The sequence below is a fragment of the Acinonyx jubatus genome, chromosome B4, assembly GCF_027475565.1.
Source record: "Acinonyx jubatus isolate Ajub_Pintada_27869175 chromosome B4, VMU_Ajub_asm_v1.0, whole genome shotgun sequence".
NCBI classification, from domain to species: domain Eukaryota; kingdom Metazoa; phylum Chordata; class Mammalia; order Carnivora; family Felidae; genus Acinonyx; species Acinonyx jubatus.
The window spans coordinates 15,268,424-15,292,737 of record NC_069387.1 but is presented as its reverse complement, the minus strand read 5'-3'; the positions used below and the strand labels follow the sequence as shown (position 1 = coordinate 15,292,737).

The following is a 24,314-nucleotide window of genomic DNA, read 5'->3' as shown; positions in this document are numbered from 1 at the left end:
TGTGTCCTCCTCCAGTGCGTCAGACGGATGGGGGGTCAGTCTCTCCCCTGGCCGGCCCTGCCTCTGCACCTGTGCCACCTTGCCTCTTCTCTTCCACTGTGCGCGGACTTGCCTCCTCATCCTCTGCCCGAGGCTCCCCTGACTGCCCTCGGCAGTGGGAAATCTCTCTTCCCCAGACTCCTGTTGTTCACAGACCCTTACACCAGTGTGGCCCCGCCTGTCCTTCTCTGCTTGATATTTATTCCCTCTTTCCAGACAGATCAGAAGTTTTCTCCAAAGTGGGGACCATTCGTTTCTTACTTTGACACCTGTCGCCCAGCACGTGGTGGCTTGCCAGCAGTTGCCTGTGTCAGGCAGTAATGATTGATAGCGGGGAACAGTAGGTGACAGGGAGGTCCTGACAGGAGACAGCTGGCCTGAGGTCAAGCAGTCTGTGTCCAAACTGCGCGGTGTCAGGACTAAGTGGGATGGGGACTTGAGTTGATGTGGCCCCCCCACACACTCTGTTTCTTACTCGTGGGTTCGTGCAACGCCTACTGGACTACGAGTGCCCTAGAGGAGCATTATCTGGGACACCTGGGTGTCCACGCTCTTGATTTCAGCTCAGGTCGTGATCTCACGTTTCGTGAAATTTGGCCCCGCATCAGGCCCTGCGCCGGCAGTGTGGAAGCCTGCTTAGGACTCTGTCTCCCCCTCTGCTCCTCCCCTGCTCATTCTTGCTCTCTGTCAAAGTAAATAAACTTATTTAAAAAAAAAAAAAAAAAAAAGCATTACCTTTTGTCCTGGAAATTGATGTCCTTATCGCGTTCGTAGTCATAGGGACCCTTCTTGGTTGAGGAATGAGGTGCTGGGAGGGCGCCCCTCAGGTGCATCTAAGAATCCACAGGTGGGAACACTGGCGCTGATGTCAGGAGGAAGCAAGGGCACACCTTCCCCCAGGGGCCCCCCTGGACTTGGCTGTCACTTCTCCGGAGGGCGTCCTTTTGCTCTTACGCATGTGACAGCTTCTGGGCCTCTTCCTCTAACACGTAAAGGTGGTTTTCTATGTTTAAGGGCCTAGGTTACTTACTGATTCCTTCATTGAGGTAATTGCATTATCATTTCCTTGAGCTGAGGAGCCCTATCGGATGCTGTTTTGTATCTACCCTCAGAAAAGTACCAAAAGCATGGTGAACATCAGATGCTGGGCCCTCAGTTAATGCTGGTTGATTAATGGATTGGCAGGTGATGAGTTGTGCTTTGTGCTAAGTCAGAGCAGACAGATGACATACCCAAGGGCTTGCCAGCTCTCCGTGTTTTGGAAGAAGGGAATGTAGCGGTGATTTCAAAGGCTGTTTCCTGTGCGTCTGTCCCTCTGTTCCAGTCCTTGTCTTTGTCATTACTCTGCTTTTTAAGTCAGTGTAAGCTGAGTCTTTTTATTTGGCACCATAATCTCATACCTGGTTTTTATGGTGGTTTGGAAGCGTTAGCTTTGTAAGTGCTTTTTGTTTTCTACTTGTTTTCAGTCTTAGAATTTCATTTTGAGGCTGTCATTTTAGGACTTGTCCACCAGAGGTCACTGTTGAGATACGTATTTTTTCCCCCCCCAGGTCTTTTGCCCAAAGATTAAAAACCAAATTTGTGTTGTCAGATTCAATTTTTTGCAGGCTATTCTGCTGTGTCCAGTAGGGTATGTTGCTGTTGCCATTTACGTGGTGCAGCTTGTGCCATAATTGAGGTAGATCCCTCTAAGGATATATGTTATTTTTTTGTTTTGCTCCTATAATTATCATTCAGCCTCAACATACTATTTTTTAGTGTTTATTATGGCTGCTTTCTCAAGCTACGAAGTTTTCTTCTTTACGTCAGAAGAATTTTATCTCCTTCTGTAGTATTTTGTATTTGGCACATGTGAGATTTTATTCCTGGGGAAGAAAGTTTAAAATATGTATATGTGTAACCAGATTTTAATAACCATGTATTTTTTCAAATGTAAAGCTACAGAATAAATTCTTAATCTTGATAATCTCCAAACATTTGAACAGATGACTATAGGCATGTATTATTTTTCTCGAATCTGCCAAATCTGAGACATTAAAAGAGATCACAGTTCTTTAAATATTTTCTTCCCTAATAGAAGTTTTAATTAAAATGACTTTGTTTGATCTGAATCAAAAAGAGAAAAACAACCATGTAAAACTCAGGGAAATGTGCATTTTGTGTGTACTTTAACAGATTCTTCTACTAAATACCACTGTGTCGGGAAGGATACTATGCTTTATGAAATGAATTACACTCTGAGTCAGTGATAAAACAATTTCTGGGCATAATTTTTTAACATGAAGCTTTTCTTAATTTTACAAACAATTTTATTTTTATAGCAAAACCCACATACAGATATTGCTAGCACCTTGAATATGACAATAGTGTTTTATATTTTATGACTCATGCATTTTGAGGCTTAAGTACTCATCATTTTGTGTAAGAAATGCAGAGGATATCATTTCGCTGTGTGTAAACGTTGAACAGCCAGCTCTGTATAAACCTTTCATGAGTGCAGATCTCTGAATGTAACTGTTCACTTTTATACTTTGAACTCTGAACTGTCCTATAAAACCTTTCCTTGAGCTTTTAGGAGTTTTGCTGCAGTATGAGGCCTTAATGTGACCGTATCTTGTCATTTAATGCATCGGAAATGGCTAGTCAGGCAGTAAACCTAAGTTTTATGGCGAAACATGTTTTATTTTTTTTAACAGACTGTTTCCTATTAGTTATAGCTTATGCATGAATTCGAAATTATAATGAATAAGAAGTGCTAGGGTTTTTTTTTTAGCTATTTCAATAATTTATAGAAGATAAGGTTTTAAATACGTAGAGGTTAATACAATGTTTTAAAATTTTATGTAGATATGTGTATTGATAGGATAGCTAAAGGTAAATGTTGTTATAAATGAATTAAGTGGCATTTTCCACATGAAAATAATGGCGTAATTCTCAGAATATGCAGATCCAATTATATTGAAGAAAATGAAGCAGTTTTTTTAAAGCCTGATAAATTAAACCCTTTTCTACAGAGCTCATAGATTGTTGAGATGAATGAGAAAAATTAACTGTCCCAACTCATAAGAATGACCTTCACCAGTGTGCAGCACCTTTCTGTTCTGAAGTCTCTAGTCAGTTCTTCTTCCATAGATTATTTGTCATGCCTTATGCAAAAGTTCTTGTGCATGGCTTGTATGAAATTAAATCGAGGGGGAATATGCAAAATAAATCGTCTGTGTGTCATGAATTTATCTTGTGACAATGTCAAAACAGCTTGCTGTTTGCATTTTAAGAGAGTATAAATGTATTTATAATACAGAGGCTTTGATCAATAGCTTATTTTTTTTAATTAGTGCACATTTATCAGTTTGTTACTATGCCATCATTTGAAAGATTGGATTTGGAGAACTACATACATAGTATCTTGGGGTCTAGCAGCTATTAATTAGTATCTATCCGATGATACCGGTGGTTAGTTTACTATAAAAAAATTGACATGCACTTGGGAGTTTGTCGTTCCTTTTGGTTCTAGTTAGTAAATGAGCCTGCAGGGTCATCATGCGCAAGAATCTGTTGCCCCTGTAGTCCGGGACCAGCCAACTCTGAGGCCACTGGGTGAAGTTGGAGAAGCTGACTCTCAACGTGTCCTTAGTTCAGAGGCGGTGACCCACTGATCCCGCACTACAAACTGATATGTTCCTATTCTAGGATCTCTTCTCTTGGGGTCCTACTCAGTGCTACAAGGAAGCCAGCTGAAGTGTAGTGTGTTAATTCTTCCACGGTCCATTTTTAAATGGAATGACTTCAGTTATGCGAATTTCAGAAATGTGGCAGGCTGTGGAGAAAATAAATGTGGGGGCAGTTTGGATCTGTCCTTTTGCAGATCATAACTGGCCTCTCTGGGGAAGCTGATCTTGAAAAGCGTTTCGTTTTACTATTTATAGTAAGACTCTCAAACACGATTGATTGAATAGCAAAAATTTATATCTAAATTATCTGTTGACTATTTCTCCTAAATAATGTGTGTGTGTGTGTGTGTGTGCGCGCGCGCACGCACGTTCATGTGTGTACTATGGAGAAGGGTGGGAGAAGATATTCTAGGAGGTACATTTCATTGGTGTATTTACAGACGTTCTTAATATTTCTTAAGATATTTCTTACAGAGTTCTTAATATTTCATAACTCACCAGCCTTTTTTAATAGGGTGAAACTGTGTCAATGGCCCCTAGAAAAATGCACATAGGTTTTGTGGATCCTATAAAAACCATCCATAAATTCTTTAGGGGTGCATGTAACTCAGATTTAGAAACCCTAGAGTAGGGGAAAGATAACAGTATATTTGCACTGTAGATATACTGGTGCTATTTCTTAGAGATATTTGCTGGAAAATTGTACAAAACTTTAAAAAGATGACTTTCTTTTTTTTAAATAATTTTTTTAAAACTTTTATTCATTTTTAATAGGGAGAGACAGAGTGACAGCAGGGGAGGGTCAGAGAGAGAGGTAGACACAGAATCCGAAGCAGGCTCCAGGCTCAGAGCTGTCAGCACAGAACCCGACATGGGGCTCGAACCCACAGAACCATGAGATCATGACCTGAGCCGAAGTCAGATGCTGAACTGACTGAGCCTCCCAGGCGCCCCTAAAAAGATGATTTTCAGTACAATGTGAAATTCACTTTTGATAACTTGTAAAAAATGTTCAAAAGCTCCACCTACTTTAGCTACTGAAATTTACATTTTGTTAAATAAGAATTTGTAATTTTGAGTGGAATGCATATATATCGTTAACCTTAAATATAAAACTACCCATTGTTTTACCAGCAAAAATGGGCTTATTCGGGAATAGCAGAGAATTGCAATTTGCTGTGGCAAAACCATAGACAAGTTGGGAGAACAAAGGAGAGGGGCAGCTCCTCTGTGGAGGAGAGGGAGAAGTTGGGGATGCTGTTATAAACAAAAAGCCCGTTGGGGTAAACTGGTTGCTGGAAGTATAGTGGTTTTTCATTGGCTGAGTTGTGACTGTCTCTCATTGGCTGGTCTGTTGCCAGGGGGAGGAGGTAAGCCTTTCTTCCTCCGGCAGAGATGGTCAAGTGGTATCTGTGTGCAAGGTCCAGCTCTTCCTCTTGGGGCTACAGTTGGCAAGCAGTAGGACGTGTGTGCTCCCCCTGCTGGCCTCCCAAGTCCTAGTGAGATTTCCCTTTGGTAATTTTCACAGTATATACATATTTCAATTCCCTTAAAACCTTGAGAATGAATGCCTTTCCCGTTTCAATTTTTCTTTCTCTTTGCCAGTCAGCCTATTAGGACAGAACGCCACTCTGATGTGATTGGCCACCAGTTAGCAAACTCATCCACATCCTTTTCAGATATTTTTAGTATGAACCCTCTTGTCTAATTTTTGACTCTTCCTGTAGCCTTTTCCTCCTTCCTGAATATATGCTTTTCTGATCACCTGCTTCGTATCTGCAGGACCTGCCCCTCTTCAAATCTTACTCATCCTTCAGAAAGTTGAGATGAATTCTCTTCTTGCCCCACAAAGTCCGCCTGTCCCACCACGTGCACTGTGTGGCAAATGACATGTAAGGCCCTCCCAAGTTTCTTAGACTCTGAAGGGCCGACCTTACATACATCATGACTAGAGCGTGGAAAGAAGGGAGGCAAAGAACTAGCATGTATTGACGTCCTACTCCCTGTCTGATAGAAGCCACAGGCCTGGAGCCATCAAGTAGCTGGAGCTGGAAGGTGGAGGGCTTTTCATGGCCTCCAAGCTTCTGTGCTCATCACTGCCCTGCTGCCCCTCCCAATGATGTAGGTGTGCAGTTTAAATATCCCACCCCTGTCCATCTAGGAGGAAGCTTGGCCCTGGATCTTAACATACTCAGATGGAAAAGTAGGGAGAATTCCAGAAGTTAAAAGGCAAAGGTGTTATTCTTAGAGGGGGCCTTCCCAAAGCTACTGGTGCAGGTTGTGTGGATTTTTCTAGCCATGGGCATTTATCCCCCACTCTCTTTCTTCCTCATGTAATTACTCCCTTCCTTGGCATTGAAATGTAAGATGGGGAAAGAAGAGAAGCAGCCCTGCGTGCTCTCTTGCTGAAGTCATTCTTAACTGTAAAAGAAGACACAAACTGTTGGCAAAGTATGTTGTGTTTGTGTATGAATTTGATGTCTCCCTCTTCATGTTAATATTCGAGGATTGAGGGGCATCTGCCTGGGTGGCTCAGTCGGTTAAGCGTCTGACTGCGGCTCAGGTCATGATCTCACGGTCCGTGAGTTCGAGCCCCGCGTCGGGCTCTGTGCTGACAGCTCAGAGCCTGGAGCCTGCTTTGGATTCTGTGTCTCCCTCTCTCTCCGCCCCTCCCCCTACTCGTGCTCTGTGTCTTTCTCTCTCTCAAAGTTAAATAAACATTTAAAAAAAATATTCGAGGATTGAGTGTGTATCATATAATGATATTTAAGGGCCTGGAATAGGTCTTTTTATGACACTGAGCTTGCTTTCTGCATTGATTGAACTTTGGTTTTGTTTTCACATTCTCTTCCTTCTCACCATGTCTCAGAACTTCTTAGGCATCTTTTTCTAGAGAAATCTCTGTCCTTTGTCCTTCACTACATGTCACTCCCTTCCAGACCATCGAATGCCGCTGCCTTTCCTCCCAGTGCTGCTTCTCTCACCCAGCTCCCTGCTTAAAGCTGTTCGCTGACATCCTGCCTTGCTGGCAGTGAAGTCTCAGCCCTGGACTGTAATTCCCCAGGTATGTTCCTAAAAGAATTCCAGCTTTGGAAGTCCTCCTCAAGATTGTGTAGACCATTGCTTGGTTCTCTCTGGGCAGTTAATAAAAGATTCAGAAATCAAGTAAATTGTGCATCCTCAGAGGAGCAGAAATCCGTGCTTGTCAGCTTTTTAGGAGATTTGGCCTCGCGTACACATTTTTTATAGCCCAGGGACATATATTTTTGCATGTTTGACTTTATACTGTAAAATCTGCTGTAACGCTTGCTTGTAACTTTTCTTCCCTGATTTTTGTGGAATTGATTATTCTCAATGTTGCTGAAAGAGGAGGGTTTTGTTTTGGGCTTTTTGTTTTGTTTTGTTTTGGTTTTTTGTTTTTTTTTGTTTTTTTTGCAGTGAATTAAGTCAGGATATTTTTGGTTAGTAAAATTACTTAAGCTGCAGAACCTTAAGGAGGCCCATGATAGGATACAATAAATGTGTACCTCTAGGTGTGGTGCTTAGTAAATACTGTTGATTAGCTGAAAGTAGCATTGCTGTTGTCGTTTGTAAAGCTAATAACGGTTTGGGGGATGTTGGCCTTTATTGGGTGGACATTTAGATATTTTGGTATTTTACTTTTACCTTGAGGAGCATGTAGATCCTTTTAAATGAGAACCTGTTTTACTGTTTCATAAACTTTATGTTTTAAAATAACCCATAACTACTGTAATTCACTGTTTTAATAGCTGCTTTGGGGAAAATCCCATGAAATCTGTAAAGCTGGTTAGCGTTAGTATCCTTTTGAACTAAACGTTCTTGGGCTAAGATATAATTAGTTCGTTACCCACCTTGTGTTTTTGGCCAGAAAACAAAAGTCATTAATCACTATAAATACAAATGACCTTTTTCGCATATAAAATTCTGAAGAGCGTAATTATTTGTATGCGAGACTAAAGAGATTCTTCTTTACAGTTAATCATTAAAATGGCATTCAAAACTGTGATTCCTAATTGGCTGGAAGAATTGGCATCTATATAATGAGTCTAGACGTCCTGTCTGTGGTAGGAATAGACGAATGTCCCTGTTACCGAGGATTAAAGGGGCTGTCCTTTTACTCTGGCCAGGAACGCCCCAAGTTCATATTCATGTGGTTTCTGTTCTTTTGGTTTCTTCCCACCTTACCTCATTCAGAGTACAGGGGGATGGATGGTGGTTGACCAGGACTGAATTCATCCAATACTGGGGCAAGGAAACGTTTGCTTTCGCCACTTATGTGATCTTTCTTCCCTCACTGTACGGAGAATGAATAATCTCACTCCTTTGGATGTATTCGCATGGTTTTCGTAATTTTTCTAATAACTTTCTTGTAGCACTTTATCTTAGGGATCTAATAACTGGCCTCATTTAACTACCTGCCACCTTCCCTTATCCTTCTCTGTTAAAGAAATCTTACAAAGCAGCAGAAGCATGTCAAAGTCTAACCGAACATGTTCATTTGTTATGTCAATCAAGTCTCCTCTTTTTAATATAAATATAGGGTTTGGGGAAAGGTTTGGGGAAGCAGTGCTGTCTGATTTATTTTGCTCTGCCTTATCCCATATGGTGGTGTCTTTGGGCTTTGTGTGGCCTTTGGGTCAGTGGCACTCCAGAGATCGGCGCGAGTTGGTAGCATTTCACCCATTGCAGGGCCAGGAGCACACCCACCACTGGGCCATGTGCTGGTCTTAGCCCTGCCTGTGGGCAGTGGTTCCTATGAAGAACCCTCTCTGAGTCTCCCTCTTTGGACCCTTGGGGCGGGTGGCAGTCCCTCCCTGGTTTCCCATGTGGAGGCAATGGCTGAGCCCTGAATTCAGTTTTACAAAGAGGCATGCAGGCCGAATCCTCTTGGCCTTCATGCTATAGCCTAGTGCCTTTCCTTTGTAGGAATCTCCAGATTAAATAAAACCCCCCAAAGCAAAAAAGCCTGGTGTTTCTGCAAAAATAGTTAGGCACAGCGTAGTTCTAAGTACTCAGAAGTTTGGTGGAAGGTGGCGGGTAGGGTTCACAGCTCCGGATTTCATACCCGTGCTTATGATGAAAACCTACATGTGTTCTGAGCGGCTTCCGGCTTCCCAGCAGCCGTGGGTGGTAACGTGGTGCATGGTCTATTGCTGCCCTTTTGTAGCTGAAGAGGACCCGGCTGTCGGTGCCAACCATATGGCTCTAAAGACCAATGCCTGACCCGCCGGCCCTTCCGTGGGCTGCACACAGGCGAGCGCCTGTCCTTATGTTTTGCAGGGTGCCTGCTGCTCCCAGAGCCTGTCACTCTTCTCAGTTTTGTTTCTTTGCCTCGGGCCACAAGATGCTTTTGTTCGAGAAGCCCCCGGATCGGCTGCACCCCAGCTGGTCTGTCTGTGCTGTCATTACCACCCAGCATTCTCCATTTAATTCTCCGTGTTTTGACAGCCAGAAGTGTAGCAAGGGGCATCTCTTCATAGGACCACGCTTGGTCATGATGAAGTTGCTGCTGAGTGACTTAATTCGATGAACTAGGGAATTCAGAACTTTGCCTCTTACATTGTTCTTTTTCCTCAGTACTGATTGCACCATAAAGATTTGTATGGGTGTCACTGAAGCAAATGAGAGTTCATCCACCTGACGCACAGCAGACCAACAAAAACTGACCAAGCTTTTGCAGTGGAAGAAAATAAGCTTTATCTGTTGGTCTGGTGCCACCCAAGAGAGTTAGGGGGCTAATACCCCAAAGTCCTGAACTCCCCAGTAGCTTACAAGTGAGGATTTTTTTAAGTTCATTTATTTTGAGAGAGAGAAAAAGAGTGGGGGAGGGTGAGAGAGGGGGGAGGAGAGAAAAAATCTGAAACAGGTTCCATGCTGTCAGCTCAGAGCCCCACGTGGGGCTCCATCCCACGAACCCTGAGATCATGACTGGAGCTGAAATCAAGAGTCAGACACTTAACTGGCTGAGCCACCCAGGTGCCTCACGAGTGAGGATTTTTTTTTTTTTAATTAAAAAAGAAATTTTTTTTAATGTTTATTTTTGAGAGAGAGAGAGAGAGAGAGAGAGAGAGAGAGAGAGAATGTGAGCGGGGAGGGGCAGAGAGAGAAGACACAGAATCCGAAGCAGGCTGCAGGCTCTGAGCTGTGAGCACAGAGCCTTACGCGGGGCTCGAACTCACAAACTATGAGATCATGACCTGAGCCGAAGTCAGACGCTTAACCGATTGAGCCACCCAGGTGCCCCACAAGTGAGGATTTTTAAGGGCACGGTTTGAGGCAGGGGTCTTCTGAGAAGGTGGATGCTGTTGATTGGAGGCCCATGAAGTCACGTTAACAGATACTGCTTAGTTACTTCTGGTGCTACTTCATCTGCTCCCATGGAAGGGGTTCCATCCCCAGATACTTGGAATCTGAAAGATACCTCCGTTCTTCATGTTGGAGATTTCATTAGGGGCATTTGGTGCTTCTGTGTTGAGGGCGTTGCTGGTTAGCTGCCTGTACGTGCTCAGGATACCTGGGTACGTGTGTAAGCTAGTGAGGTTGTGTACTTCCTGTTCCTTTGAGTGATAAGCAGGAAGTCCCGCCTCTTGGGCCTGGTTCTGTGTGTGCCAGGCCCAGCTGTGCCTGGGTGCCATATGACCTCTAGTGTTCCTTTTTTCCTCTGAACTGAGGATGTGGATGCTAGCTTCCTGGGGAAGCAGAAGCTGACTGGAAAGTATAGGATTATAGCCCCCAGGTTGGGTGGGTCAATCCACCATCTAGATTGCCTTTTGTGGGTTTTTTTTTTTTCTCCACTTTTCATCAACTCAGAGTCTCAGTAGCTTACTGAGGTGACAGAGAAGTCTTGATTTGGGTGATCTTACTTAGCATTATATCGTGAAGGAAGGGACATACGTACTGGATTAATGATTTTGATGTCCCCAGTAAATTAAAAGTTTTCTGAACAAAGCGTGGTCGTCCCTGGACCAGCAGCATCAGCGTCCCCTGGAAACTTGTTGAAAATGCAGAATCTTGGGCCCCATCCCAAGCCTACTGAGTCAGGAACTCTGTGGTTTGCATTACCCACCCTGCATCTGTGCTGTCAGAAGCCTTCCAGTAATTCCGATATACTCGAATTACATTGAAAGTTTGAGACACCCCCCCCCCCCCAGAGCAGCATTATCTAGAACTTTCTGCAGTGAAGGGAATGTTTTCTATCTGTGCTGTCCAAACAGCAGCCACCAGCCATTTGTCATGTGGCTTGTGTGACCAGGCAACTGAATTATTAATTGTACCTAATTGCAACTAATCTAGATTTAAATTTATTTCTTTTTTCTTTATTTGTAATACTTTTCATCCAATTCCCTTCCCTCCCCCATCTTCCACCTCTGGTAACCATAACTCTGATCTCTTTTTTTCTGTGAGTTTGTGTGTGTGTGTGTGTGTGTGTGTGTGTGTGTGTGTGTTGTAAGCTTCCACGTATGAGTGAGATCATACCGTTTTCGTCTTTCTCTGACTTACTTCACTTAGCATGATGCCTTCCAGGTCCATCCATGTTGCTGGAAATGGCAGGATTTCCTTTTTTATGGGTGAGCGGTGTTGCGTTGTGTATACACACACCCCATTTCATTGTCCATCCACGCATCGGTGGGCATCTTGGTCCCTGTGACTAATGCCGCAGTGAACATGGGTGCAGATATTTTCTGGAGACAGTGATTTCATTTCCTCAGGATGAATACCCGGAAGTGGAACTGTCGGATCATATGGTAATTCTAGTTTTAATTTTTTGAGGGACGTCCATACTGCTTTCCGTCGTGACTGTGCCTTGGACAACCCAGCTCCAGAGTGTACCTGTACTTTTTTTATCGTGTGGATGAACTAGTAGGCTTTTAAAAACAAGTTACTGGTTACGGAATTGTTAATTTTACATCCCCGAACAAAACGCTCCTCAAGTGAAAGTCCGATTGCCATAACAGTCGTTTCTTCAGGTTTTTCCGTTGCACGAGACAGCTGACTCTTGCTCGCTACTGGGTCAACTGTTGATTAGAGTTGGAGCGCTCTGGCCTGTCCGTTGTGTCCAGCGAGTGGTTTCTGAGGCTTCCTGCCAGAGGGAGCCTCGCAGGGAGTGTTAATGTAGGAGATTAGGCAGGTCCCCTTCCGGCCCTGACTGGGGAGCCCACCCCGGGACTTGGGGCCGACTCTCGTCGGGTTGTCCCAGAACTGCAGAGGCCGACTGCTAAGTCTGGCTGGCTCATGCTTCTCACATCAAATGAGAATAACGTTCAGGTTCTAGATTTAGGAGGCCTTGAAGGAAAAGAGGCTCCTGCTGGGCTCATTAGTCTGAATTGTTGTTAACTGCCAGAAGATGACTTGAGGCTAGTCCCTGGGTATAGCTCCTGGGGTGGCAGGACCACATCTTTGTCACCTTTGCTAAAATACAGCGGAAACTCTGGCCCGAGAGTGTTCCCAGTGGTCCTCTAATCCTGTGACTAAAGCAGAATGTGGCATTTAGGAGCCAGGGAACACCTGAGAGCGGTCAGGCACCTCTCTCTCAAACGTGGCAACTGGAGTCTTAAAATCAAAGCAGCCGTTTTTGACAGAAAATGACACTCAGTGCTCTGTCACAAGCAAAGTTCTACATGACTGAGCTTCCTAATTGAGGACCTCATTTGTTGCATTATTTAAATTCATATTGTTGATTTTCTTAATCCAGCTCTTTGGAGAATCGTAGAATGTTGAAGCCAGGTGGAAGAGAACTTAGAAAGGGTCACAATCCAGCCAGGACTCCTGTGTCCACACAGCACACGGCCCTCTGTTTCCCTTGTGTACTCAGCTCCTTGTTGTCTCTAGACTTTGTGCTCAGCTGGGGTCACAGTCACAAACAGAACGGATAGACGAAAACGCATGTTGCAAGGGCGTAATTAGAAATACATCGGGGCACCCGTGTAGCTCAGTCAGTTAAGCATCTGACTCTTGTTTTGGGCTCAGTTCATGATCTCACGGTTCCTGAGTTCGAGCCCCACTCTGGGCTCCATGCTGACAGTGCGGAGCCTGCTTGCGATTCTCTCTCTGTCTCTGTCTCTCAAAATAAATAAACTTTAAAGAAAATAAATCTATCGATGCTGACCATTCACTTACATTTTAAAATACTTCATGCTAATGTGTCAGGCAGAGATCTTGAAAAATTTCACCAGAGTATTCTGACCGGTGACGTATTACTGCCATTTTTTCCCTAAAGGCTGCATTTGTTCATGTTGCATGTGTGTATAATTTAGTTATTGCACAGCTCATATTGTTAACTCGTTCTTTTTTCATGTATAATTTCGTTAGAATTAGTTTTCCAAGCCCAAGAGCTGTTTCCCTTTATCTACTCTGAGACTTCTTTTGTAACTTACTTTCTTTAAATAGATCACCTTTCTCACTTTAATCCCAGACGTATTGAAATGCTAGGTGTTAAAAGTGTGGCTCTATACACATCATAAGCATTCTCTAAATACTGGCTGAAAGAGTGGATGCTATCCCATCCAGCCAGGTCTGAATGTTAATTTCTTCTGATTTTTGCTACGGCCAGGTGGTGGGAATTCTGTAATTGAGAGAGAATATTAGCTGTGTAATGTTTTTCCCTTTTTAGCTTGAATGGAGTCTCAACAACAAAATTCATATGCATACAGAAGGCTGGGAGAAGTAGAGTAAATTGAATGTAGGGTTATTGTTTGTGTCCACAAAACAAAGCCCTAAATCACATTTAGCATAATTTGTGGTTTTAAATTGGACTGATTTAGCAAGGAGAGTGAAGTAATGTCTCATCCTGTCAAAAAGGCGATACCTTCAGACCAGCATTTAATTGCATTGGCAGAGTAACTTGGGGAAGGCAGCAGTAATTCTGGCTGCATTATTCTTGGTTTGTGGCTAAATTGAGATCATCATTTTCTCCTGGTTGCACTAACTTTCTTTATTGCTCTTCAAACTAATCAGATGAATGCGGTGAGAGAAGCTTAGTGGTAGCTGGAGGGTGCACAGGGGAAAAGGGTGAGGTCCCCGAGCAGGGCTGACTAGCAGGGCTGTAGTCATCAGTAGAGCTGTGCCTTACACACTGAACGTTGTGGGGAGAGAAGAGTCAGCTGACAACACCCAGCGACTCAGCAGGTGCACCTGAGTGAACTTCTCTGCGATCCTTTATGCAACGTGAATGCCGTTGATTCCCCGGAAAGTGTCTCCCCGACCACACACCCATAAATGTGCTTTTAAGGCCAAACTGTACAGGTAGGGCTTCTATGCATTCATGTTGGTATCCAAGAGTACACTTTCTGGAGGTTAATTTCTAGCTGCCTCAATTTTCCCATGGAAACCCACCCTTTTATCTCCTCCCCAAACCGTCCCCTTGAGTAACTGTCTGTGCCTTGTGCATTTTCCATCGGGACCGCTGCCACCTCCCAAGTGTCTGAATCCAGACTGATTCATATTCCTCACAATCCCTTCCTCCAGTGAAAGCATTTCCCTTGCCTTTACCAAGCCTTCTTCCCTCTAGCGAAGTCAGATCATCGATACCTTAGACATTTTATGAAGCTGAAATTGAGGACTCGGAACTGTAACGAACAGTGTGCCTGCCCTCCTTATTCTTGTTCCGCTGGGAGTTATGCACCAGAGCTCCCGCAGCGGCTCCCTCCTTAACTGTTTCAGATGTCTGTTTGGAATCGGATGTATACCTTTGTAGTGGTTCTAAGTAAAGGTGCTCCTGGTTTTTCCCAGTCTTCTGGAGTGCGCCCTGGAGGGTGTTGTTGGGATGGGAAGTAAAGGCACTGACATAAGACATGACCCTTTGTTGTGCTGTACCCAAGGCCCATGTCAGTGGTTTCGGTAACATGGGTAGTCTTGGTGTTAGAATTGACATGAACCGTGGACAAGCCAACGGTTTGTATCAAATGTTTGTAGGAAGGCTGGATTAGCAATGGGGGGCATCTGTTACAGATCTCCTTGCTACCAATGGAGAGTTAGTACTTTTGAGGTAAAGATGCCTTTGGCCTGCAAGTTGATATTTGCAAGTATATGCTCTAGGGAAGGAAGACTCTTATAGATCCTCATTGGTTTATCTTAACCTTTGATCTGCATGCTAGTATTCATATCATGCTACTGAGTTGGTTTTTCATATTTCTGTGTAATAACAGTGCATTGATCTGTTGCTGATCTGATGTAAAGTGTGTGTGTGTGTGTGTGTGTGTGTGTGTGTGTGTGAGATCGATCAAGGTGTAAAGACCAGAAACCAAAATCATGAAAGAGGTTGGTTGAATATTTCATCATTTGAGGTTGAACTTACATTGTGATTTAGTGCAGTGTAAAGAGAACAGCTCTTCATGTGGCCCCTGGGGTGGCTCAGTTAAGTGTCCGACTCTTGATCTCAGCTCAGGTCATGATCTCATGGTTCATGAGTTCGAGCCCTGCATCAGGCTCTGTACTGACAGTGGGGAGCCTGCTTGGGATTTTCTCTCTCCTCTCTCTCTCTGTCCTTACCTATTCATACTCTATCTTTCAAAATAAATAAAAATGAACTTTAAAAAAAGAAAACAGCTCTTCAGATATCAGATTATTGAAACACCTTGATGAATGTATCATTAACCAGGAAGGGCTTTGGCGTTTGCGGTCTTCCTTCAGGTAGAGGTGCAAGGAAACCCAAAGGAAGAAAACAGTCGTACTTGTGAGGCATCGTATGGCAATTATAAAAGAATTTATGCTTTGGAGTATTCACCTATGGGCTATTAATGGCAGCCTGAAATTCTCTCTTGCCCTTTAAAGAAGCGTTTTCATTTCTACTCGATGGTGAGTTGTGAACCTAAGGAAAACCTACAAAAAGTAATATGTATGTATATGTGAATCAGATGGTCATACTGGAGTTTCATCTCTCTTTCCTGGGCAAGAAAAACACAATGTGTTGCTGGCGTTCCTTACGCAGAGCGAGGTTCCTGTATTCACACCCAGCATCCTTGTTTCCCTAGCTGTGCCGCCAAACATAGCAGAGCTGAAGAATTTGGAAGTGCTGAACTTCTTTAATAACCAGATTGAGGAGCTGCCCACACAGATCAGCAGCCTTCAAAAACTCAAACACCTGAATCTGGGGTGAGTATCCCTGGAGGAGAAAAGAACAGAAGAGGAAGAGGGGGAGGGCGCGTGCAGGCTATGAGCACAGGAGGGACTGTGTCTGTTACTGACTTCTAATTTCTTTTTGTGTGGTAGGACTTTAACAAAAGTTTTACTGCTTTTAATATGTCTTTCCAGTGGGCTGCATTATGCATATCTATTAGAGAAGTAATTGCAAAGCTAATTGTTGGTGCAGTAAGGGAGTGTGTGTGTGTGTTTTGTCGTATTTGGTTTCTAACAAAATTTTATTTCAGTTACATTGACTGGAAAGGGACTTATTTGCATAGCGTTAACTGTTCAGACCAGTTGCAGTGTGGTTGATTTTTCTCTCTGTTTTAAGTAGAAATCGTTTACAAAGCGTCTTCCTACCACAGAAGTGAGGGGGGGGGGGGAGGGAAGATACATTTCCGAACACTGCTCCATTGATTCTTACAATTCTTTTATGTAGTTGAGAGGTTATAATCCTGTGTCTTTCTTTATACAAAGGTGAAGAGAGGAGGTTCGATTCACCTGAGGTGGCAGAACCAGGTAGCAGTGAATAATAATAATACATCTGTTGCTTTCCAGTTTTCAAAGTCCTCATGCCGGGATTTGACCCTCTCAACAATTATGAGGGACGTAGGGCGGGCAGTAGTTTTCATTTTGTGGAGTGGAAGTCAGGCCCTTTCCGAGAGCCTCAGTGACTCTTTCCTGATTGCCCCTGAGCTTAGTGACCGAGCCAGGCAGAGGACCCCATTATCTGGGGTCCGGCCCTCTCCATGAGACTCCATAGATGCCACCAGAACTTGGGCTTCTGAATCCCAGCTTCATTGTTAAAGCTGTGAGGTGAAGCTGTCCACTCATGCTTCATCCGCTGTGTGAAGTTGCATATTCATTAAATTATAGCCATTAAATGCTTTAGTTAAGCTAGTGATTTACATGGAATGGTGATAGAAGCTGGCCAGGTATTTATCAATTTCATAGGAAGGAATCATGAAGGAAAAAAAAAAACATCTATTCATGGAAGGATTTTTAGTTGAGCATATTCTTTCTAGGGGGAGTTTGGTTAGAGACTCATTTGATGTTCACTCTGCTTAGGATATAATCTTGGAAAGATCCATGAGCATTCTCTTTCCTAATGTCTGAGGGGAAGTAGAGCTTAAAGGAAAAGGGGAATATGACTTAAATCAGATGGCTTTTACCCCTACACATATGGAGATTGTGTACCCATCTGGTAAAACAGAAAAGAAAGGATCCCTCATTTATATCTTTGTTTTGGGAATTATTAAGTCTTGATTTTAATTTGTATGTAAGCAAGAAGCTAAAACTAGATGTGTATACTAGCTGTACAAAACTAGGTACATTCTTACTGTTAATTTTTGATTAATTGGTTTAACGAGTCATTTATATATAAGGTGCCAGGCACAGTACCCAGTCCGCGGTAAGCAGTACATTGTGTTGGCTGTGTCCATTGCCCTCGCCATCATCATCACTTTCTTCCTTGTTTCATTTACTTCAGGACTATGTAGCTGTCTCATCTGTGTCAGGAACCTTGCTAGTATTGGGGTTCAGTGGTGAAAATCACAGTCCCTGGCCTGAAGTGTGGGGGCGGAGCCAGCTGTAAATGAGCAGTGACGGTTCACAGCCACATCCCTGACATGCTGGAGGTTGTCTGAAGGCAGGTGGGAGAGACTGCCAAGGGGGTTAGTCAACAGGTGAGGTTGTCTGAAAATTCCCATAGGGGGCAGTATTTGAGCCAAAATTTGATGCATGGAAATGAATTTCTCTGACTCAGAGGCAGAAGGAATGCATCCCAGGCTGCAAGAATATCATGATTATGGGGTGCCTGGGTGGCTCAGTCGGTTGAGCGTCCGAATTCGGTTCAGGTCACAATCTCGCGGTTCAGGAGTTCAAGCCCCGTGTCGGGCTCTGTGCTGACAGCTCGGAGCCTGGAGCCTGTTTGGATTCTCTGTCTCCCTCTCCGTGCCCCTCCCCCACTCATCCTGTCTGTCTGTCTGTCTGTCTCTCTCTCTCTCTCTCTCTCTCAAAAATAAATAAGCATTAAAAAAAATTTTTTTTTTTAAAGAATGACATGGTTATAAGCTGAGAGTACTGCGTGTTCCACGCAAGTTGTTCAGTGTTGCTGAGTGTAAAATGTGAGGCAGGAAGCGGTGAGGGAAGAGGCGCGGCCAGGTAAAGAAGCACGAGTGTCTGCTATTTCGTTCCTGAGTATTTCCTGAGCTCCCAACTATGTGCCAGGCACCGTTCTAGGTAGTAGCCATCCAACCTTTATGGAGCGTTCGTCACAGTTGGGGAAACCAACGATAAACAAATAAATGTCTACAATGGCAGGGTGGCCCTGGGTGCCAAATAAAGGCACTCTGATTTTATCCTGCCGACCATGAGGAGCTTTTACGGCAGGCAGAACAGGAGGTATGAGAAAAGATTGGATTTTTGTAGGAAAGGTCATGCGGAGGGGAGGTTGGGGTAAGAAGCGGTCAGGACACCCCTAAGCACGCTGAATTAGTGTTCCAGGTGAACTAGGGCAGTGGCAGTGCCCAGCCAGGAGAGGGGTTTTGTGTGAAAAATACTTAAGAGCTAAAACTCACAAGACGGTCACTGGTGGTATGGGTGATGCCTGGGGGTCTGTCTGGGCAGCTGAAATAGAAATAAAGATGGGGACAGCTGTGGGAATAACATCGTGAGCTCAGGTTTTGTTCAGTTGGGTTGGAGGTACCTTAGGACAGAGTTAAAAAGTTTTCTTTTTTTAGTCAAACGCATCTTAGTTCCCTCTCTGTTGTCTTTGGAGCGGTTTGCATTTTTGGCTCTCGGTGTTTTATTCATTGTGTAAAACTTTCTGTGTATTTAATTACATCGCTGTATAGATGGAATTGTCAAAGTTTGAACAAAAATTCTCAGCTCTCTGGGAGAGGAATTGACATGAGTTTCAATAAAGGATATTTCTGTTCTCAAGTGGCATAAAGAATTATACCTGCATAGCCCTGTTTAAGGAAAGTTATAGAGAGAGGACTCTTTAGAGGAAGCAGTCTGAATAAAAATAGACACATAGGAGACACCAAAAAACTCAACACAAAAAAACCCCAAATAATCCAGTTAAGAAACGGGCAGAAGACATACACAGACATGTCACCAAAGAAGACATTCAGTGGCCAAAAAAACACCTGAAAAATGCTCAACATCACTCATCATCAGAGAAATGCAAACCAAAACCATAATGAGACATCCCCTCACCTCCGGCAGAATGGCTAAAGTCAAAAACACAAGAGACACCAACTGCTGGTGAGGATGTGGAGAAAAAGGAACCCTCTTTCCCTGCTGGTGGGAATGCAAACTGGTGCGGTCACTGTGGAAAACATTTGAGGTTGCTGAAAAAATTAAAAACAGAACTACCATATGATCCCGTAACCCCACTACTGTGTATTAGTACCCAGTCGTACTTTCATACCCAAAGAATATGAAAACAGTAATTTGAAACGATATATGCACCCCTGTGTTAAAGCATTATTTACAATAGCTCAAATATAGAAGCCATCCTTAAGTAGATGAAGGAATGACGTGGTGTGTGTGTATGTGTACACGTACTTCTCAGCCACAAAAAACAATGAAGTCTTGCCATTTGCAACAACATGGATGGATCTAGAAGGCCTGCTGCTAAGGAAATAAGTCAGAGAAAGACAAACACCATATGATTTCACTCATATGCAGAACTTAGAGACAAGACAAACGAACAAAGAAGAACGGAGACCAGCCACAAAACAGAGTCTTAAGAGAACAAACTGATGGTGACCAGAGGGGAGGTGGGTGGGGGGATGGGCGAAATAGGTGAAGGTCATTAAGGAGTGTACTTGTTGGGATGAGCACTGGGTGACGCATGCAAGCGTTGAATCACTGTATTGTACACCCGAGACTTAACGTATAGATGTAACACCGTGTGTTAAGTGTACTGGAGTTAAAATAAAAATGACGTCTGTACACACACAGACGAGACCCTACAGCACAGCATTTAGGCCACGTATATGCATATTCTGAACAGCACGCTCAACCAGAAGTTGCTTTCAAAGTTATATACGGTATTTGCTGTTTATCCTGATGATGGCAAGGCCTGAAGGGATTTTTAGGCCCTCTGAATAAATAAAGTTTTATTATGTTTCTAATTGTTTAAATGTGGTTCATTTTGTGGTCATTTTCTACAGAATATAAAGCCACATTGGCTACTTGCTGGTAATTATTTCTGGGATAATCTCAGTACAGTAGCACCGTGGGCTAACTCTTCTGGAATGGTTTTTGACCCCGTGAGATGCTGGAGCTCATCATGCGAAACTTAGAAGTTTTCAGTAAGTACAGTTCTGAGTGGCTGTGTGCGTGAGTGGGTCACCGTGGACGTGAGAAGAGTTATTACCCTTAGCTAATAACTAAGAAGGTTTTACTGAAGCAAGAGGAGCCCAAGAGGACCTCTGGAAGTCAAAACGTTCCAGAAGGGAAGCATTAGTAAGGACCTTCCTAGCTCTTGAAAAAGAGAAAGAGAAGAGATGCCGACCAGCCTTCCACCCCCTGGTTTTATAAATTTCTACATCGTGTGCAGGTGCTTTCCCTTTTCCAAAACACACCGGAAACAAGGTTCACGGGCAGACAGAAGAATTCTTACCATCATGGCACGCATGAGCGCCATCAGCAACTTTGTGTGTAAACACTGGAGGTGATCTGAGGGTGAGCTGGCGACCCAGACAGGAAAGCCCCGCTCAGTTGTTCAGGCTGCCCGCAGCGGTCTTCTCCCAGGGTGAGCTTACCTGTTGGAAACCGAGTCAAAACTTCTCTCAGGCTTCCTGAAAACCAGTGGTAGTGATGACTCTCCTTTCTCGAGGACCCTTTGCGAGCCACAGATCTTCCGAGCTGCTTCAGACGTCTCAGCTGTCAGCCTCCTGGCGATCCTTCCGGAAAGTACTGCTCTCCTCATGTTCCCGTTGAAGAAACTGGGTCTCAGAGAAGCTCAGCAACCTCCCCAAGGTCACCCAGCTAGCGGTGCCAGGCTGGACTCGGACCATCACCCAGCTCTGTCTGCCCCTGCTGTAACCTCTCACGGACACCCGCAGGGGCCCCCAGAGCCACGGTCCCACGCGTGGACGTGGAGATGGCTGGGGACTACGTGCGCCCCTGCGGCTCCTTGTTTGTGGCCAGCAGCGCTTCCGGACCCCCTTAAGCATTTGAGTTGGGGCTTCCTTTCTGCCTGCCAGGTTGGCGAGCTCCCTGCCGTCACTGCTGTCACTGCACGGGGGGCCTCTGCAGTGATCCGGACACCCTGGGGGTATTGGTTTCTGTCTCAAGGAGAACCACCTCTGGCTCAGAACCCCCTCTGGTTCTCTTAGCAAAGAGAACCACCTCTGTCCATCAGGTGGACAGACTCAGGCTCACTCTGGGCTGGAGATGGAGATCTCCTTCTGGGAGATGTCTCTTTGCTCTGAGGAAGGCTGACTGGCGCTTTCCTGCACCTCATCTTTCCAAAGTCTACTACTGTGTTTGGAAACACGAACTTTATTGGTGATTTTCAAAAAGAGGTAACTTAGAGTGGTAAAGAAACACCTAATGTGCTTTGTCCAGTATTGGTGATTTTTCTTTCAGTTTCCTCAGATCCTTGTGTTGGAATCTAGGCATCGGGGGGAGGGGCTAGGTGCTCCCAGATACCTGTCACCCTCACCAGGCGAGCCAGAAGTCCTTGTCACTTAATTCATGTCAGCTCTAAAGAGATGATAGTAAGCGCTGTCCTGCCTGAACTACGCGATCGTTCTGGTGACCCAGGTGAAACTTGATGTCAATGTGCTTCACACAAGGTGAATTGGTAGAAACAATCCGTTGTTGTCATTACGGCAAAGGGTCGTGGAGGTTACTTTTATTAAGTGTAAAGTTAACCAGTGACTTTCCTACCCAAAAGGTAGAAATCGCTTTGACCTTGGTTTCCCCCTGTGCTATCAATTTTTTCTTATGAGGCCTGGTTGGTGGGTGATTGGCAGCTGTGGACAGGATTGTATCTAGTATGAGAAGGATCGAGGCCTCGAAGCATTTTATTTTATTTATTATTATTTTTTTAATTAATTTATTTTTTTATTTATTTTTGGGACAGAGAGAGACAGAGCATGAACGGGCGAGGGGCAGAGAGAGAGGGAGACACAGAATCGGAAACAGGCTCCAGGCTCTGAGCCATCAGCCCAGAGCCTGACACGGGGCTCGAACTCACGGACCGCGAGATCGTGACCTGGCTGAAGTCGGACGCTTAACCGACTGCGCCACCCAGGCGCCCCCTCAAAGCATTTTAATGTCACAGTTCCTCCTACCCTTCAATCCTCCTACCTTTAATCTTATATTAGACTAAAAAAATTTTGGGGTGTGCCTGGGTGGCTCAGTTGGTTAAGTGTCCAGCTTCGGCTCAGGTCATGATCTTATGGTTCGTGGGTTCAAGCCGTGTGTTGGGCTCTGTGCTGACAGCTCAGATTCTGGAGCCTGCTTTGGATTCTGTGTCTCCCTCTCTCTCTTCCCCTCCCCTGCTCATGCTCTGTCTCTCTCTCTCTCTCTCTCTCTCAAAAGTAAATATTTAAAAAATTTTTTAAATCCTCTTTTAAGTATGCTCAGAGGGAACCACATTAAGAAAAGTAAGGGTCTTAAAGAAAATAATAAAAGATAGTAACAGTGTATTTACTTTAGATTTCAGTGGAAATACATACATATATATATATATATTAGTTTTCAATTATGAAGAAATACACATAAGATTTACCATCTTAACCATTGTTAAGTCTATGATTCTGTAGCGTTAAGTATATTCACGTTCTTGTGCACCAACCTCCAGAAGTTACTCATCAGGCAAAACTCTATACCCATTAAACAACAACTCCCCATTTCTCCCTCCTTCAGCCCCTGGCAACCACTGTTGTAATTGGAGATCATTTTGAATGTTAGTAATTGCATAACAAGAAAGTGATTTTTTTTCCTCCATTGGAATAAATGAAATAAAGCAAATGTCTAAAAACGACAAAGCTTAATCTGTATCTTTTGAGGAATTATTATTGCCACATCCGTGAGGCAGTTTTTCTCTGGATGGACAGATATTTTGTGATGATTGAAGTTTCTGTGTAACACAGGGACTGAGCTTTCTTGCAGAAAATGATGAGACATTTTCAGATGTTTAATGAGCATAGAGGTTCTCTAAGTATAATTACTGTGTTGGTTAAAAGAACATAAAGTGATTGCAGAATTATGGCCTCTTCTGAGTTTTCAGTCTCTTACACACGGCTCTTCGGCCTGTGACACAGAGGTGATGTCTGAACATAAACGTTTTGTGTGTGACGTCTTGGATTTTTTTTTTTTTTCCCCAACCACAGCATGAACAGACTGAACACTTTGCCTCGAGGATTTGGCTCTCTCCCAGCTCTTGAGGTCCTTGATTTGACTTACAACAACTTGAATGAAAACTCTCTTCCCGGAAACTTCTTCTACCTTAGTAAGAAACTTTTAATTCTATAAATCTCCTTAAAATGGTACTTTGCGTTCTGAAAGTGAAATTTATTTGCCAGGGCCCAAACTCCAAGAGAAATTATTGGACGTATATATTTTTTTCTTCGCACATTTCTTTTGAATATTCCTTCATAGCTCAGCAGTATGTATGTTTGATATATAGTTAGCTGACACCATTGAGCTCAAGTGGACTTAGTAATGTCATATTAACTTCCGGATAGAGATTATGTACCTAAATGAGATCGAGTCTCACATTTAGCTAAAGAACTTGACTTCCTTCTTAAAGAGCATGCAAAAAAATAATAATAATGTATGTGTTCTCCCATGTTGCAATTAACTCTTTGTAAGCTATTTCCCCAAAGATATTTCAACCAATTATATATAAAAATATGCATTAGTAAGCTACTGACAGAACTTTTTAAGCCTCCTAAAAAATACTGTCAGTGATGTGGTCTGTTTCATCTATAGAATACAATCAAACGTCAAGAAATTGTCATAGATAAACACACTTTATCTTTTCGACTGTATTCTTTGCAAGCAGATTTCTTGCTGCAGATACCCGTAAAAATGAGGGAAAACTGATTTTTCTGAGAACTCACAAAATATTTAGGAAAGATTTGCTTTCCTTAAATGAGTGTTCTGCTTCTCCAAATAGTGACACGTATGGCATCCAGAGATTCTGAATTTTCTGAGCTGGTCTCCAAAACTTCATTTATAACCTTATGCATATTCTCTCCCCCAGATTTTCCCAAGGACATGATGAAGCCAATTCTAAAATATTTTCATGGGCCATGAAGGAGATTTTGTTGTGTATATTAACACAGAGTTCTGTCGAATTTTAAAACATTTGAGTGTAATTGAATACCTGTAAGCAAACAAAACAGACCTCTGATTATACTTCTCCTTTTTGGTCAGCGATAAAAAAGATGCCTTAGGATTTTTTCCTTCCGTAGTTCGGGGCTGTGTAAT

At 43.5% G+C, this 24,314-nt stretch overlaps 1 protein-coding gene across 6 annotated transcripts in view; it reads left to right on the top strand.

The window, feature by feature from the left end:
- RSU1 (Ras suppressor protein 1) overlaps positions 1-24,314 on the top strand; it is a 274,063-nt gene that overhangs the window by 40,200 nt on the left and 209,549 nt on the right. For all 6 annotated transcript variants that reach the window (XM_053225357.1, XM_015077841.3, XM_053225356.1 and 3 more), the window contains 2 exons: positions 15,701-15,821; positions 23,213-23,331. In XM_053225357.1, coding sequence (XP_053081332.1) covers positions 15,701-15,821; positions 23,213-23,331 — 240 coding nt within the window. The remainder of the gene's footprint in view (positions 1-15,700; positions 15,822-23,212; positions 23,332-24,314) is intronic.